The sequence below is a fragment of the Triturus cristatus genome, chromosome 3_2 (genome assembly GCF_964204655.1).
Source record: "Triturus cristatus chromosome 3_2, aTriCri1.1, whole genome shotgun sequence".
In the NCBI taxonomy this organism is placed as follows: domain Eukaryota; kingdom Metazoa; phylum Chordata; class Amphibia; order Caudata; family Salamandridae; genus Triturus; species Triturus cristatus.
In genome coordinates, this window is record NC_140584.1 from 476,746,008 (window position 1) to 476,764,305 (window position 18,298).

Sequence of the window (18,298 nt, forward strand, 5' to 3'; positions counted from 1 at the left end):
GGCAGTGTCTGGAGTCTTATCTCCGGCACGCCCGAGTTTTTCACAGGTCTTTAAAGACCATTTGCATTTTTACATGCCTTTGTAAACTGGTTACCGAGGCTTTGTTTTTTTCCTGGTTCCTGTAACCCCTGGGTCCCCACTTGGCCTATTCCTTACATTTGTATTTTACATTTACTGCTGTAGTGTGAGAATGCATTTAATGAAAAGGAATATAAAGTAGGGTTGCCAAAAGAAAAATGCCAGCCATGTTTTGTTTAAAGAGCCTGCAAAGATCTCCTCTTGACACTAAATAGACTTATAAATAAAAAATAATGTATGCATTCGTTATGTGACTTTTCTGTCTTTGTTCTATTTATTTATCAGTATCATTGAGGCAGCACTAGAACACAATTAAAAGTGCTTTCTATTTGTATTTGCTGTTCGAAGTATGCACAGATAAGTGCTGAAAATACAGCTTTAGGTGACTGCTTATTTTTGTACCGACTGGACCATCAACATAATCTGCTGGCAACCCTAACCGTAGGACTGTAAGTTTGTTGCAGGATCAGCATATTATTTATTTCCTTCACCCTCGATCCCCGATTAATGCCGCAGTAGTTTAACTTAGATCTTAAACTCTACACTGCCGTCAATAACATGCTGAGTTATTTCATGGGTCTGGGAATGCACCCTGCATTCAGACAACTCATTCCTCATTCTTGCCCTTCACTTTCATGCTCACCCTGCACTCACAGCGATCACAATGCACTCACACTGATCACCATGCACTCACACCATTCACCCGCTCACCCTGCACTCACAGTGATCACTCTGCACTCACAATGCACTTGCGCTGTTCACCCTAACCTCACCCTGCAGTCACACGAGTACACTACTCATCCTGCACTCATGTGACACTTCACTCACCTGTCCCCCTCACTGCTCAATATGCAACTCACTCAAACAAGCCCATCAGTAATCATACATTCATTCATCCCATTCTGAACTTACATCCGCACCCAAATTCATACGCCACCTCACTCACCCTGCAGTCACTCCTCTTGCCCTACTCTCACACTGTTGCATCGCTCACCGTGCACTCACATGGGCACTCTTGTCACCCACACAGTGCAGAGGGTTAATGTGCCTGCTACAAAGAATATGTACCATGCAGATCACAGAAATGAGTGTGAGTAAACTATGAGTAGCGCTATAAAAACATGAAATGTTTGTCGGAAAGGTGCTATAGAGAGATGAGGTGCATTGTTGGTGAGTGGCAGTGAAGGAATTCATAGAGAAGGAGGAAACGGGGGTGGGGCATCAAAAAAGACTGTTGCACTGGGTGCAACCAGTGTTAGGACCAACCCTGGCTGGGAGTTTTAGCCCCCCTCTGAAGTTCTGGTTTAGTGACTCCACTGATTCTGGCTATTATTATTATTATTTACATTTGTAGTGTGCTACTGTTACCAAAAGATGTCCTGGGGCTAATAACTCTCTGCTGCCTGAAGGCAAATGAGAAACACACAGAAGGAGAACCAGCCAAATGGGGTAACCTACAGAGCATAGAGAAAGGTTTTTATATCTTCCTAAAGGATAATATATTCTTGGTGGAGCAAAGCAAAGGAGGGTGCACGTTCCATAACTGTGCAGCCTGCATCAAAACAGCGAGACAGACAACTCATGCCTTCTTGAATTAGGGAACAATAAGCAGAGTGACACATGCCGAGAGGAGCATTCGGGTCCGACCCGTATGCTTGGTGAGGAGAGATGAGAGGATGAGAGAGGACAGCAAGGGAGTGAGAGAATTTGATTGAAGAGGTCAGGGATGAGAAAGATGAATGGGGGGACTGGAGAGGCGTAAGATACAAATAGACTAAAATTTGAATGGAGAGACGAGGTGAATGAGAAGTGCTGGGGGGCATGGCAGGTGACAGGGCCAGAGAGGCCATGAGATAAATGCGAGAGACTGTTGGAGATGAGGGCAGTGAAAAGAAAGAATGGCAAGAGGTGATTAAAGGTGAAGTGAGAGGTTGAATGGGGAGAGTTCAGAAGTTGTAAAAAGGGGTGAAAGAAAATGGCCTTCAAAGTGAGAGAGGGATCCGGGGATAGGAGAGGAGAGAGGGATGGAAGGGAGGGGGTAAGAGGAAAGGTGCATGGGTAAACTGCTTAACTCTGCACAAAACCGCAATGATTTTAAGGGACCCCTGCTTCTCCCAGCCAGGGCCAGGTGAGCTTCTAATGTGGCAGCACGTATTCCTGCAGAGTGGAAGGCCCTTCAAAAAGATTGACTAGAAATCTTTCTGATGATAATTGCTCTATTTTAGTTATAAACTGGTACTAATTGGGTGAAATCTTTCCTCAGTGTTACTGTGTGTAAAAAATGTCAAAATAATGAAGCAATGCTATCCCAAAATACGCGGCATAACATAACCTCATTTACATTTTCTTCCCACACAATTTAGTCAAGCCTGTCGGGTAATTTGGTCCTCACCTGCCTCATAATTCCTGTAGCCCTGCCTACAGGTTTAGAAATTTTTGTCAGGAGGGGGTCCTTTCGCCTCAAAATGTTGACAGGGGGTTCTCGGCATCCAAAAGTTTGAAAACCTCTGTTCTAAGGCATGTACGCGTCGCGCCGGAGGAGCGCCAGAGGAAAGCCCGTCTGTGCCCGTCCGGGCCAGGACGGGCCGTAGGGCCTCTCCCCCTGGTTGGCCGCGGGTCTACACTCCTGCTACCCTCAGATCTTTCCATCAAGGGAGAAATACGCTAGATGAGTTAACGTTTGCCACCCTTCGGTCGGAGGACCTATTACAGGTAGAGGATAATTCAGTCATCACAAGGTCACAAGGCCTGATAATTGCTACACTCAACACACGATCCCGACAGAAACACCATTTAGAAGTGTTTACACTGCTGGACGAGGGTGAGATTGACATCCTTGCGCTCTCAGAAACCTGGTTAGGGACTGCCTCAACACCTGACATTGTAGCTGCTTTACCACCCAACTTCGACGCTCGGTGGTATAACCGCCCAAAGGATAGTAGAGGGGGTGGGGTAGCCATCATGTTCAAAAGGAATCTCAAGGTTACACAAATCATCGCAGAAAACTGTGCTGGAGCAGAAGTCCTAGGGATTAAAATATCACTGAAATCCTCATGTATATTGCTTCTTTTAGTATATCGTCCTCCGCAGAGCTCGCCGGAATTTAATGATTCCTTTTTTGAGCTGTTGACCGATCTGGCATCCAGATATAAGTCCCTGGTAGTGGTTGGGGACTTTAACTATCATTGGGACGAGATCCCCAGGGGGCCCACTGCGGCCGAGTTTGGAACCAATCTTGCCACTCTCCATCTAAACCAGCTTGTAAAAGGGCCCACCCATGAGAAGGGACATACCCTTGATCTTGTCTGGTCCTCCCTTCCACGAATGGAAATCCTAGAAGTCAGCCCTTGCATCTGGTCCGATCACTATCTGATTAAGTGCTGGGTCCCAGGGGAGCCTTTAGCAGCGGCCCCTCCACAAACAAGGAGGAAGGTCCGCCCATGGAAGAAGATCGAGGCCGACTCTTTAGTCACAACTCTTCTCTCCTTTCCCCCTCCGAAGATGAAGCAGGGGAACCTGGATGCAGAGACCACGACCATTATGGCCTGGATCCGCTCTGCCTTAGACAAACTAGCTCCAGAACGATCAGAGCTCACTCGGAAAAAAGGGAAAGGAGCCCCTTGGTTTGATGCATCCCTCAGGGAAAAGAAGCAAGCTCTCAGGAAGGTGGAGCGAAGCTGGAGACGGGATTATGGGCTTACAGAGTCATTAACATACAAAACTCTTCTGGCCAGTTACAAACGGGCCATCCTGGCTAGGAAATCCGCCTACTATGAGGGCCGGATCAGGGAGGCCACGAATAAACAAAGGGAAACCTTTATTATTCTAAGGGAACTCACGCAGCTGAATGACAAAAGCGGCGGTCTGGCCCAGCCTGACTGTGACACCTTTCAAGGATTTTTCCTCCAGAAGGTGCAGGATATCCTGATGGACATTTCCACGCTCTCTGATAGCCTACCAACGCAACTCGGTACAGATAGCTCGCAGTCTGCGGGGGTTTTGCTTAACTTCCCAGATATCGACGGAGAGCACCTGGCAGAATTGGTTAGCCATATCAAATCAGGATCCTCCAGTGATCCCTGCCCTCCGAAAATCTTCAAACTGGCTTTGCCAGGCATTCAACCCCAGCTGCTGCATTTACTAAATGCTTCATTGGAAGCGGGTTACCTCCCAGCATCTCTGAAGGAAGCCAGAGTCTCCCCACTTCTGAAGAAAGCGGGCACTGACCCTAAAGCACTAAAAAACTACAGGCCTATCTCTCAACTGCCTTTCCTAAGTAAGATCTTGGAAAAACATGTCCTGAACGCAGTAGCCAACCATCTTGAGGAACACCATCTCCTGCATGCCAGGCAGGCAGGTTTCCGACCACAACACAGTACGGAACTGGTTATGGCCACGGTCACCGACGAGTTAAGAATAAGAGCAGATAATAAACAACCCTGCGCTCTGATTCTGCTAGATCTATCGGCAGCTTTCGATACGGTCAGCCATTCCATCTTGCTGAACCGTATCGCGAAGCTGGGGATTGCCGGCCAGGCATACAAGTGGTTGGAGTCCTTCCTGTCGGGCCGCACTCAGAGGGTTCAGATGGGGGACCAGTTATCTGGGATTAAGGATGTGACCTGGGGGGTGCCTCAAGGATCCGCACTCTCCCCTCTATTGTTTAATATCTATCTGCAACCCCTGATGGATGAACTCACGCGCAGGAACTGTGAGGTCTTTAACTACGCAGACGACACGCAGTTACTGGTTCAGCTGGGAGATACACCAAAGGCCCATGAATCAGTCAGGAATCTTCTGAGATTCAAGGTCAACTGGATGACTAACAACTTCCTCAAAGTAAATGCAGAGAAAACGGAGGTGTTGGTGGTAACCAACAAAGCCAATCCCTGGGATGATTTGTACTGGCCCCCAGAACTCGGTAAAACCCCTATCCCCGGCACGGTAGTGAAGAGTCTTGGCCTAAAGATCGACGCGGATCTTACTATGGCCCCTCAAGTGTCGGCTGTGGTGGGCTCCTGTACAGCCGTGATGCGGCAGTTACGTAAGCTTACTACCATTCTCTCTGCCTCCACGCTGCAAACTATCGTCTCAGCGACTGTCATCTCGAGGCTAGATTATGGTAATGCTTTGTATCTGGGCCTATCACAGAAGCTGATGAGGAAACTGCAGGTCGTGCAAAACGACGCGGCCAGACTGGTCTTCTCTCTTCCTAGAAGTTCGCACGCATCTACTCTTCTTCGCAAACTGCATTGGCTTCCCGTGAAGTTTAGGGTCCAATTCAAAGGCCTCTGCATGGCCCACAAGGCACTCTTTGGTAATGCCCCGGAATATGTCAAACAGCGCCTGAGGAAGTATGTTCCCGGTAGGCCCTTACGCTCGGGGTCTGTCCCAAATCTGGCTCAACCCAGATTCAATTTAAAAACCAAAGGAGGTTGTGCTCTCTCAGTACTCATTCCTCAACTTTGGAATGATCTTCCATCCAGTCTGAAGGAAGACTCTCATCTACTCTCCTTCAGGAAAAAACTGAAGACATTTCTGTTCGGAAAGGTAACATCTTCGGAGTAATTGGAGCAGGTAGATGGTTGTGGAGGCGGCATTATGTTGTTGGTCGTCTGTCTAGCGCTTAGAGACCGGTGGTGATAGGCGCTTTATAAGAACCATATAACATAACATAACATAACATAACATGTTAGTGCTATCCAAATCCCATCTATTTAGATCTGTCTCTTGCCATTTAAATGCTTTCCAAATAACGATTGGCTTTCCATGGAACTAGGATTAAAATGTTATGTAGAAAACTATAACAGGAGATTGTCAGGAACCTTAGAAATGCATATCACTGCAGCCTAGATACAGAAGCACTTGTATCATTTATTTCTTACTGTGCATGGACTGCTGTGAGAAAGTGATTAGCATGGCGATAATGAAAAATTAATTTACAAAGCATCATTTTCAAATATGAACAGCTTGTCAGGTACAATCAACAGTAAATCTTCTATCCTCTCTTGAGGCCATCAGCCATGGAGAATTCCTGAAGTGGATGAGGAAATGTGATGTTTGATCTTTGGTTGGAATTCGTCATGCTGGTGTGGCTCCATCCAAATTAAAATGAATTAATTTTTCCCTAATTGTACTGCCACCGGATCAGTTGAGCAAAGGTAAATGACCAACTAGGGGATCATTTGCAATAAAATTAAGAACTTAATGAGTAGATTTATTGTCCTAAAAGGTGACATTCAGATGTAATCACCTTGTCTAAATCAATAGGATAAATTTAAATATCAAAATAGATTTGAGCTGATTCAATAAAAACAGGTTAAAGAACAGATGTTTGTGATACAAGATTACTTGAAAATAATGTGTTTATAATGTAAGTCATGATTGAAAGAAAACTATGGGTTACATAACATGGAAACCATCATACAATAATCAGGCCTGTACAAAGTGAATTGAGGTAATATAGACTATAGGCAATGTATGAAAAGTCAACCTTTTTATAAGGAGTGTGTCCAATGTGTAGAGCAGATGATTCATGGACGTGTATTCAGAAGTCAGGGCCATATTTATCACAGGGTTGCGTCACTTTCACCAGGCAACGGGGTGCAACAAGCCATGCAAGGCCACCATGCGTGGCCCTGAGTGGCTTGATAAATCCAGAATAACGCAGCACAGAGCAAAGTGTTCCCAAGCCAACTCCATGGATTTTGCCGCATTCCCAGATTTATCATAAGTGGGAGACCTGGGAATGCACCAAAACTGCTACGCCCCCAGATGAGGCGTAACGAGGAGAAAAATATTTATTCCTCCTGGTGTTTCCTCTTTCTATGTGTGCTGAATAATTCAGCACACCCAGAAAGAAGAAAATGCCTCAGGGGATTGTTTTTGTGCAGGAAGGTCCCCCTTCCTGTGCAGAAACAATCTTGCTAACCATGGTGCACGAGTGACTGCATTGGTGCTAGGTAACAGATTGTGCACCAGAGACGGGAAAAGGCAGGAATGCTCCCTATTATGTTAAATACTGTGCATTCCTGCCCCTTTCACTGTCATGCAGTGCAGCAGGGTGACTTGCTGCGCTGCGTGACAATTTGGTAAATGTGCCCCTTGGTTTATAGAGAAGAAGGGGAAGCACCATCGAAGATTCAGTCTCTAATTTCATCAGTACACGAGACCATCCTCAGGACTGTTTTGGCTAAAGAAGCTATATTGGCCTTTAATGACACTTAACAGTTGAGTTGAATCAGCAATTTTATATATATATAGTTGTAAGTATGTACGCAACATAGAAGACTGTTTTGAATATTAATTAATTAGGCTCTCCAGACTGAATTAATTGAGAACAAAACGGCAAATATGCTCGGAAACCGCAGCAATTCAATTGCTGCCATTTTCGACTGCTTTTGCCATGTATGTAAAGATCGATTTGCAAATAAATCATAAAGTGGGCAGGTACACGCATATATGCTGGGATACGTGACCCAAAATACGTCTCACAAAGTTGTTAAAGATATATCAAACTAAATGTTGATTTTCATATTGAAAACATGTTGCTATACACATTTTCTCTTCGCCCCACTTTATAGAAATGTGGTAGTTTTCTGCATTTTTACTGTCTTCCATATACTTTTAAACTTAAGTCAAGAGACCCATGTCTAAGTAGTTTAGTATGTAAAGGAAGGCGCAATAAAAAGTCCCATTTACAGATGCAACATATCGGATGGGAAATGTATTCCCTGAAAAGCATTTTTCCTGAAAAGAATAAATTAAAATGCAGTCCTGAGGAGACCTCTTATTATAAACAAGTTTGTGTTTTGATATGAGAATGTTTGAGGGTAAAGTTGGCTGTTTCAGATAGATGAGGGACATGTCCTAATATTACTTTTTACCTCATTTTCTTTTCATTATTAACCTTGCACAAGATAGGATGCCAACTTAATAAAATGATAGTATTTTTCCTACTATTAATACAAACCGTTTACAAGTAGCAATATGCCAAAGATTATCGCCATTATGCCAAATCCGCATCTAACAAGGGGTGGATGCCCACTAGTTGTCAAGAAGCGTACATTTATGCTAAGGCATTTTACCAGCAAAAGGCAATGGGCATCATCTCACGAATGCACCTAAATTGCCACAAATTATCACTAGTATGTAAGGGCCAGCCAGCATTTTACCAGCGATGGGCAATAGACATCATTCCATAGATGCCCATAGTTTTACAAAAAGTACCAAAATTGTGCAAGGGACAGCATTCTACCATATTAGGCAAGGGGCACCATTCCATAAATAACCTCAAAATCCAAAACAATTGCCATAATATATGATGGCCAACATTTAACTAAAGATGGACATTGAGAACTATCCCATTACACACGTACACACATGCACCACACGCACACACAACATCGAGTCTTTTTCCCACACTTACTTTTGCTGATGTCTGGGGCTTCATCCCATTGCTTGCTGGTGCTCCAGGCTTCCTTATCTCATGTAGCTGGCTGTGGCTCCCCAACCAGCACTCTAATGAGTAGACAAGGGGAGACGCAGCGCGTCGGAGCCTGAAGGGAGAGGCTGTTTGGCGGCACCAGCACCAGGGAGAACTACAAACACCAGGAGGTAGAGGGGCAGCATCCTCAACAGCGGCCCCTCCCTCCCGCACCGGAATTTAATAAATAACCTCGCGCCTCCCGCTCCGCGGGAGATGCAGCGCGTCGGAGCCTGAAGGGAGAGGCTGTTTGGCGGCACCAGCACCGGGGAGAACTACAAACACCAGGAGGTAGAGGGGCAGCATCCTCACCAGCGGCCCCTCCCTCCCGCACCGGAGGCGGTATATTGGGCCCAATTGAGACGCAACGCGGGACGCGCGTGGGCGGTGCCGGGCTAAGCCCGGGCAAAGGGCGGGCCGTCTGTGGCCGTCAGGGTCCAGAGGAGGCCAGGCCGGGTCATTACTCTTTCCTGTCAAAGACCAAGAATCAATAATGGGTAAGCGGAAACTCCATACTACACAGGACCACGGGGGGCCAAAGCGAAAGTCCCTAGAAAGTCGGCTACTATTATATCATACCTAACCTCTGCAGTGGGGGTTTTAACATCAGAAATTGCACAGGAGAACTTGGTCTTAATACCAACGAAGCACCAGAAATTGGTCCTATGCAGCCTCCAGGGATAAATCCCGTCCCACTAGAGCCTGTTGTTATTGTCGGTCCCCCACTAGAACAACAAAGTGCTGCTGGAGTTGATTTGGCCCCTGTTCCTCCAATAATTACGACTAAATCCACGCCCTATCAGGCCCCTGTAACAAAAAGGCATCCAAAGCCCCAATCAAAGGGTGCAAGGAAAACGAGCATAAAACCAAATAAGCGGGACCTTACATCTAACCGTATTTTATCGGACCCCAGCCCAGTGACTATTGACTCTCTTCACTCCTCTGTTCGGGACATGGTGGAAAATATTTTTACTAGCCGGCTCGAGGAGTCTCTAACCAGCATTGCTAAAGATATTGTTGATACTCTGAACATGCCTATTGGAGAAATGTGCCCAGATCGACTCCACCCTTTCAGCTATAAACAAGGCTCGTAACCCTACACAAAACAGTACCCCTCCTAGATCGGCTCATCTGATAACAGCCGGTCCTAGTAGCAGGACAGTGGGGGATTCCTTTAGGATCCTGAGCATAGCTGTGTCCCCCAAGTCAAGCACCACTATCACAACCCTAGAGGTAAGAGACATGGAGGGGCATCTGAGTAGGAAAACCAGGTCCCTAGCCCAACCTACACCTCAGGAAAAATCTGTTAGTGAGCATATTCCATGTAACCCCTTAATTCAACCTTGCATTAATCTCCCTCCTGAGGCCGTCCCGTTGGTGGTCATTCTGGTTAAAGTCCCGCCATTACCGCACGGTAAGACTGAATCATCCGAAGCACTATTGTCAGTTACCAGGAAATGGTGCGACCAGAATAGCTCGGGTGATGCCAATCTCTCACGCTATATTTTGACAGCTAGGCGGGTTGGATGGATAGGTGGTACTAAGAAAAAATTCAAGGGGGACTGTGTGGTGGTTAATTTTAATAACCCCTATGTAGCAACACGTTTGCTATGGGACGCCTCAGATATGGCTGGGGAGGCTGGTAATATTAGGGCTGTCCCTGTAAGCTTTTTTTATCCATCGCCCCTCAGATTTTTTAATGCCCGAGGGAGATACTGTCCCTCACCATGACCTGAGCGCCCATTGGCACTGGTGCCTTGTGCTGTATCTAGTGAAGACCCTGCGCTCTGGAGTCCCACCAAAGTTCCTTCTCAGGATAACCCCAGAAACAATAGGATAGACAGGACCGCTGATGTCATTGTTTTATCCAGCAGGTTTTTACCCCTGTCCCAGCTAGATGCTAATGACTGACTAGAGCTCTCAGCCCCCAAACCATGTAACACTGGTAATGATACAGCTAACTCAGGGGACCTTGGAGTCTTTGTGAGGATTATGAGCTGGAATGTAGCTGGCCTACGTTCTAAACAAGAAGATGCAAATTGGTTAAAGTTTGTTGCAGGTTTTGATATTATAGCCTTACAGGAGACTTGGGCTAGGGAAAATAACCTGTGGATTGATGGTTTTAAATCCTATTTCCACTCCGCATCTCCGTCGGCAGCAGGCAGAGCAAAGGGTGGCCTGGTGTTTCTTTTCTCTATAAAACTTAAGGCCAAGATCTCCCAGTTAGATATAGCCTCCCATAACTGTCAAATGGTGGAATGCATATCCAAAATATTGTTTATACATTTTTATAATGCTGGGGATTGTGTACCTGAGAATGAGAATCTTAGTTTTTTATCAAAATTTTTAGAACTGTATAATGCACGTCAGACCACTTTTGTACAAATTATTTTTATGGGTGATTTTAACATTCATCTTTGTGATTTTAATTGTAAGATTGTTGATCCGCATGGCCCCCCGCATTCTGCCCCACCACACTTTGAACATTCCATCAAGGGTGAGGCTCTTGAAGAACTCCTTCAATTGGCGGATCTTTATGAGCCTTGTTTTTTAACCACGAGTGAACGGGTAGCGACATTTGAAGCAAGGGATAGTGAATCAATTATTGATTATATTTTCCTATCCCCTGCTCTTTTAAGGTGGGTCCATAGGTACTATGTTTTTCGGTCACCATTCAGTGATCACAATCCTGTAATCTTAGTATTAGATAAGGGTTTTTGTCCTAAGGAGGTTCCATTGGCCCCAGTCCCCCCTGTTACCTTGGCCTCTTGTGACCAAGGAAGGAAATTAAAGTGGGCCAAAGTAGTTCCGGAGGATTTTATGGAGAATCTAATTGCGAAAAACAGAGATGTGTTTAGGAAGTGTTTGGACCCTTCCACTCCGGGTGGAGAGATAATTTCTTCCTTTGACCCTATCTGCAACCAGGTTGCCTCAGACCTAACTATTACTAGCAAACCGCGTCCTTTACCGGGGAAAAAGTGGTTTGGCACTAGCTGTTCCAGGGCTCATCAAAATTTATTAACTGCTCTAAAAAAGCAACCCCGGGACAAGGCCCAAATATCCATCCTTAGGAAAGACTACAAACGAATTATCCAGAGACGAAAAAACGAACTAAAGAAGGAGGCCTGGGATGCCTTAACCTCGGTAGAGGTCCTTAAGGATAGTGCTAAGTTTTGGAATATAGTTAATAGTCCACTCTTAACGGGGGAGGAAAATGCCCCACTTGATATTAATATCCTAGAGGGGGAGTGGTTGGCCCATTTTGAACGAATCTATGCAAGTAATTTGACTTTGGACATTTTTAAGGTCCCTGAAACATCCTCCCCCCCTAAATCTTTTGATATTTAATAAATATGACGTGGGGAAGGCTATAAAAGACTTTGCCTCCAACAAGGCCCCAGGACCAGATGGTGTCCCGCTGGAGCTTTACAAAGGTGACATTGAGCTCTGGAGCAATATTTTAACCAATGTTTTCAACGCTAGTGTTGTGAATGGGTTTCCGGAGTCCTGGTCTAAATCAATTAATATACCGGTCTTTAAAAAGGGAGAGAGGGGTGATCCGAGATGTTACCGGCCCATCTCATTAATCGATTCAGCGGTCCAAATTTTGGGTAAAGTGATCCTGAATAAAATTTCAGATTGGGTGACGGAGAGGGGGATTTTATCGGAGGCTCAATATGGTTTTAGATCTGGTAGGGGTACCATGGAACAGTGCCTTAACCCGTACCTGTTAATTAACAAGTATACAAATCAATTAAAGGTCCCATATATCTGGCATTCATGGATCTATCCACAGCTTTTGATCTAGTGAACAGATCGAAGCTGTGGATGATCCTGTTGGACCTGGGGATTGATCCTTGTCTGGTTCACTATTTAGCGGATTTGCATCAAGATTTATACGCTGCAGTAAGGGTGTCCCATGAGGGCAAATGCACACGCCACTTTAAATCGGCCAGAGGGGTTCGCCAAGGTTGCATCCTGGCCCCCCTACTTTTTACTATATATATTAACAGGTTAGATATTACCTTATGCAAGGCCAGCCTGGATATTCCACGTATAGGGAGCTGTAGCTTACCTGTTCTTCTGTACGCGGACGATGCTGTCCTATTGGCTCGTACCCCTCTGGGATTACAGAGACTACTGAACTCCTTTGGGGAGTTCATGAGTTCTTTGGATTTAGTGGTGAACAGCACTAAATCGCATGTTATGTCCCTGGGCACTCGAAAAAATAAAGTTAAACATTTCTATTGTAATGGAGTGGAGGTTACAAAAGTAAAGGTATTTACCTACCTGGGGGTCCTATTTGATGATAGATGTTCGTGGACCCCACAGCTTATAGCTAAGAAGAACAATGTAGGTAGAGCCTCCTCCGCCATATTAAGTTTTTCCCGACGCCTGGGTGGTAAACCATGTGAGGCAGTTCTTGCCATCTATAGGGCGAAATGTTTAGCTTTAGCGGTCTATGGCGCTGCTATTTGGGGGTATAAAAAAGCAGAGGGAGTCCCAATGTAGGTAGAGCCTCCTCCGCCATATTAAGTTTTTCCCGACGCCTGGGTGGTAAACCATGTGAGGCAGTTCTTGCCATCTATAGGGCGAAATGTTTAGCTTTAGCGGTCTATGGCGCTGCTATTTGGGGGTATAAAAAAGCAGAGGGAGTCCAGATGGTAGAAAATAATTTTTTTCGTTCACTCCTCTCCATCCCCCAGTCATCCCCAATCTTCTCAATACATCAAGAATTGGGAATGGATTATGTGTCTGACCTTATAAGTCTGGCCCCCCTAATATTTTGGCTGAAAATATGGTTGAACCCTGAACTCTCCCTAAATCGATTATTCTTAAAAGACTGTATTGGTTTAGATAGAGTGTCCGATATCCCCTGGCTCTTGTACATTAAGAAAATGTTTTATAACCTAGCCCAGAGATTTACGAGAACCCAGAAGTGATCACTAAGGGGGATATTGACCGGGTTAAAGTTCAGTTCTTGAATTTAAGGTCTCAAGAGCGGGAGGGAGAGGAACTTAATAAAGTGTCTGTAAGGGCTCATTTCTTACTAATAACCTCCCCCCAGATTGAGCCTTACCTTAAATTGGTCACGAATCATTTTCATCGCTGGCTGTTGACCAGATTTCGTTTTAATTTGATACATTTTAATTTAGGGAGCTTCCAGGGATGGAGTAAACCAGACGATGCTGCTCTTTGCAAATGTGATGATGGCTCAATTCAAGACACTGCGCACTTTATCCTATTTTGTAATTATTATACTGAAAGTAGAGAGGAGTTCATTTTACCATTGCTTCAAGGGAGAGGTTTTTATCACGTTAAACCAGCTCTGATGTACCTGCAATTACTTGATTGCCCATGGATTATTTTTAATATTGCTAATTTTTTGGTTGTCGCGGTGCGGTCAAGGAAAAAACTTGATGCCCAGCCTGGATTATCACTTCAGTGTTACATCTATTTGTCTGGATGATCTTTTCAGGAAGTGTTTATTACATTGTATTTTTTAACGCATTTAATTAACTGTATGAACTTTTGTGATGTACTTTTATAATTTTAATTAATCGATTAAAGTGGTTTTGACTGACTGACTGAGTAGACAAGGGCATACATGAGCTCTTAGGATCAACAAGGAATTCCTGGAGAATGGGAAGGAGTGAGTGGGCTGTTTCACAAGAGCAGGATGAGACACCTGGGTAAATCTTGGACGAAGGAGGCATTCGATGATCCTTGGCTGGCAAGGAGCAGAGGGCAGTTTCTAGCCATGAGTTATTCTTTGCCACCTAAGGAGGGGGCTGACAGTTTAGGCATATCTGCTGACCGGGAAAGGTGGAGGACAGGTGGGCATTGGGCACACTTAGGGGGTACAGTTCCTGACAATAGGTGAATGTACAGTACCTTCCCTTCTGGAGGAGGGATTCCGTTTTAAGATGAATTTTCTTTTTGCCCTAGCTAGAATGGCTAGGAAAAGGGCTCTTTTCACGTCTTTTTTTTGCCGAAGCCTTTTGATTGTACTAAAATTCTATGTATAATATACTTACATTCAGGGTTTTGCAGCCAGCCCTCTTCATTCGTAGGTCTGTTAGTGCATTACTCACATATTTGCACCCATTCGAGCACATAACAGAGGGCAATAGGTCACACCACTTCAGCCACTGGCTAACTTCTCCTGTGAGGAGTAATGACATTCTGTCCTTTCATAAGGAGCACATTTACACACAAAATTGTCCCTTTGAATCCTAGTGACTACTATAACAATATGTACTTTTTGGGACCAAATAAACTATATTTGCCTCAATCCAATGTTTTTTTGGGGAGGATTGACAAGGCTCCATAAGCTTCCCTAACAGTAAAGTTTTGCAAGAACCATGATGAAACAAAATAAGCACTGACAAATCTTAAAGGTTGGCCAGACATTTTTTATCTATATTATGCAGGTGAAAGGTTTTAACCACCTGAATAACAAAAGTGTTTGTTTTTACACAGTGATGTGCCAGGTAGACCCATTTTCGGGAATCTCAACATGACACTTCGCCTCAAGATGATTTTGTGAAGTGCCATTGAGGTGAAACTCAAGAAGGAGGACCCGTCTATTCTGTCTACAGGATTAGTTACATGAATATCAGTTGAAGCAAGTGTACTGGTGAAATAGAGTGCAAATTCCTTAGAGATTGAGAGTTGCATTACCGAAGGCAGAGCTCATGATGGCATAGAGTAAATGTTTTTGCAAACGCATAATTTGCAAATATTCACAAATTGATACGTGTTTTATACAATATAGCATCTGTGACCGCACTTTCAAATCAAAATGTATCTAGTTGAAGTTTTTTTACTAGCTCGTTTCTTAGTGCGTTTTATTAATTTTCACAGTAGAAATCACACTCTAAAAAACAATATACGGTATTTGCATGTAAATTGTATTTCCTCCCTCTCTGTTCCTTTACCTCTTCAGCAATGATAGATGGGATCAATTATACCCTGATTTAAATGCTTGGTTCTTCTATTTGCTTTTGGTTTATTTAGCGTGCACATTACAAAATTAGCGAAAACAAATGTTATTTTTTATGGGCATCCGTGTCTGAAGACTTTTAGCACGGTTCTGAATTAGGGAACTATTACATTCAGTGCCTATTTATTTTAGTCTGTTAGCTTAATATTTGCTGAGATACAGTCTACATTTTTATTCAAGGTCCTATAAATATTAAATATGGTTATTATGTTTACAGATCAAATCTTATGGGGACGAAGTTTACAGTTTATGACAGTGGAGTAAATCCAATGAAAACAGCAACATCGACGTTAGAAACCAGCAGTTTACGCCAGGAGCTAGCTGCTATTTGCTACGTAAGTAATACATAAAACTAGACGGTAAAGAAAAATATGAAATCCTAGTGTCTTATTTGTTGCCTGTAATAAAGAATATATTATTTATTACAGTAAACACGCACGTTTTTACAACCTGTTTGTGGATCCAGAATGATACAGCTATGTATTATGTGAAATTTCTCATCAACCTCAGTGCCAAATTATAGAATTGAACGCAAATATTCACCCCTCCTTGTAATCCTTTTTAGGTCTCCCTACGTACAGTTTTAGCTGTATGGAACGACATGTTGCCTGTGCGCACAATCCACATTATCCACATACATGTACACAGGCTCACAGAAAGGCGCTTTTGGACATCCTTCTACAGCCATTGGCTTGTTTAGATGAGGCTCTTACAGGCATTTTTTCCCGTGGCTGCCCGTCATGTTTTAGGCCAGCCCATGGCCTTTTGTGCAAGTATGCATGGGATAAGTAGTGGCACCTCCCCTTCCACTGGCTGACAGAGATGGCAACCTGGGCAGACACATTTCATAATGCTACTTTGTACTGAAACACATTGGCGCTATTAATCTTCCAGTGCTATTTTGTTTTGGACCCTGTCATTGGTAAAGATAATTTTCAACAATGCGACACAAATTCGTCTTAAAGGGTTATAGCAGTGATACTCAAAGTGCGGCCCGTGGCCACTTGGAGCCCTCTGGACCTTTCCTTGCGGACCCCCTGGCAAACAGCACTAGCTGCAGTTTACTTGCTGAGCACTAATATTCAGAAACTTGTTTTTAAATAAACGGGCAAGCCTTTATTTGCAGGTTAAATGGAGTTTGCAAAGTAACTACGGTGGTGTCCTGCACCACTTAACTTTAAATACCTGCAAATAAATGGTTGTCCGTTTATTTAACATTTTCCTAGACCTCCTTGCACAATTTATGACTCACCCAGACCCCCTACCGCCACCTTGTTGGCCTCAGTGTGGCCCTTGGTCACACCAAAGACATACTTTCTGGACCCTGGGCAAATGTTTTCGAGCACCCATGTGTTATAGGATACCTACAGGTGTGGTGCACCAATAATACACTCAAAACATTGTTTGTGCTTTATTTGAACTGAATGTGAAGCCTTTACAAAGCATCTCACAAAAGGGCTCAAATTCATTTAAAAATGTCTTGCCACAAAGTGAAGGGCAAATATCCACGAAGGGCCATATGTATCAAAGGTTTTTTCCCATTCTGTGTCTATGGAAAAATGTGTTCATACATATGGCCCTTAAGAGACATGCGCTGAGCTTCTCATCTTTTGGGCTGAAATCATACTTGTGTCATAAGTGGTTGACACAAGGGCAAATTGTAACTCTCATGTGGCATATCCGTTGTGGGTTTTACCAGTAAAATCTTGATAACATCAAATGACTTTTGTGAACAATTTTCACATGCTTCCGCCCTGCCTCCAGTAGTTCAACTAGTGTCAGGATCACTGCAGAAGAGATGTATATTGAGTAACAAAACTTCGACATGATGGCAACAATGACGCACCAACTCAACCACTTTAGGCTTTAAAATTCCAATTGCAGTGCATGTGGCATAATTGCAGAGGCCTCCCTCAAAGGGGGGCTTGGGGGCCGGCGCCATAACAGACACCGGAGCCCTGTAAGGATCCGGTTCTAGCCGCCTGTAAGCACCCCGAAGCAGAAGGGAGCTTCCTTCACGGCAAAACTGGCGCTGGAGAGGTGCCTAGTCACCTGGCCAATGGGGGGACAGGTGATGTTTGAACCTCCCCCAAAAGCAGCAACCGTCATTCTTGGTGGGAAAATCGTGGGGGGATTATAAGGCGCTGCTCCCCATACTACAGCTTATTACTACATCATGGAACTGGGGAGCGGCGCAGAATGATTTTCAAGTTGCTTGCAAAATCTTTAAAGTTACAACATCCTTTTGATTCGGTGGGTACGCGCATATTCTATGTCATCATTCCAGGAAGGAACACAATTGTTAGGGACACTAATTGTGGTGGATCAATGAGTATTTGTAGTCCATATTCCTCGAGGTTTGGGAAGCCAGTTGTGGTGACTGAGAGACCCCCTCCAAACAGAATGTCAAGGAGGTCTGTGTATTTATATATATATATATATAGGTTTGCTTGGAGGCCCATGGATCAGGTCCTATGTAAGAAATAACCTTTGCTTAATCCGCTGGTAGCTTGACACAGAGCAATCAAGGCTTGGCTTGGGGGCAATGTGTAAAGTATTTGTGCAGCACTGTGAAATGAAAAAACTGTGAAAACACCACGCAAAAAGATAATTCATTATCATGATGTTTCAAAAAGGGGATCATTTGGATAGAAATCAATTGTTGCAGGGAAGAGAACCCCCAACCTTGGTGTTACTTTTTGCTTTGAGGAGTGCTTTTCCAGCACAAG

At 44.3% G+C, this 18,298-nt stretch overlaps 1 protein-coding gene across 1 annotated transcript in view; it reads left to right on the plus strand.

Annotated features, from left to right (window-relative positions):
• Nucleotides 1-18,298, plus strand: part of LOC146857563 (tubby protein homolog) — a 995,297-nt gene that overhangs the window by 933,671 nt on the left and 43,328 nt on the right. The window contains exon 10 of the mRNA XM_085648119.1: nt 15,787-15,904. Coding sequence (XP_085504245.1) covers nt 15,787-15,904 — 118 coding nt within the window. The remainder of the gene's footprint in view (nt 1-15,786; nt 15,905-18,298) is intronic.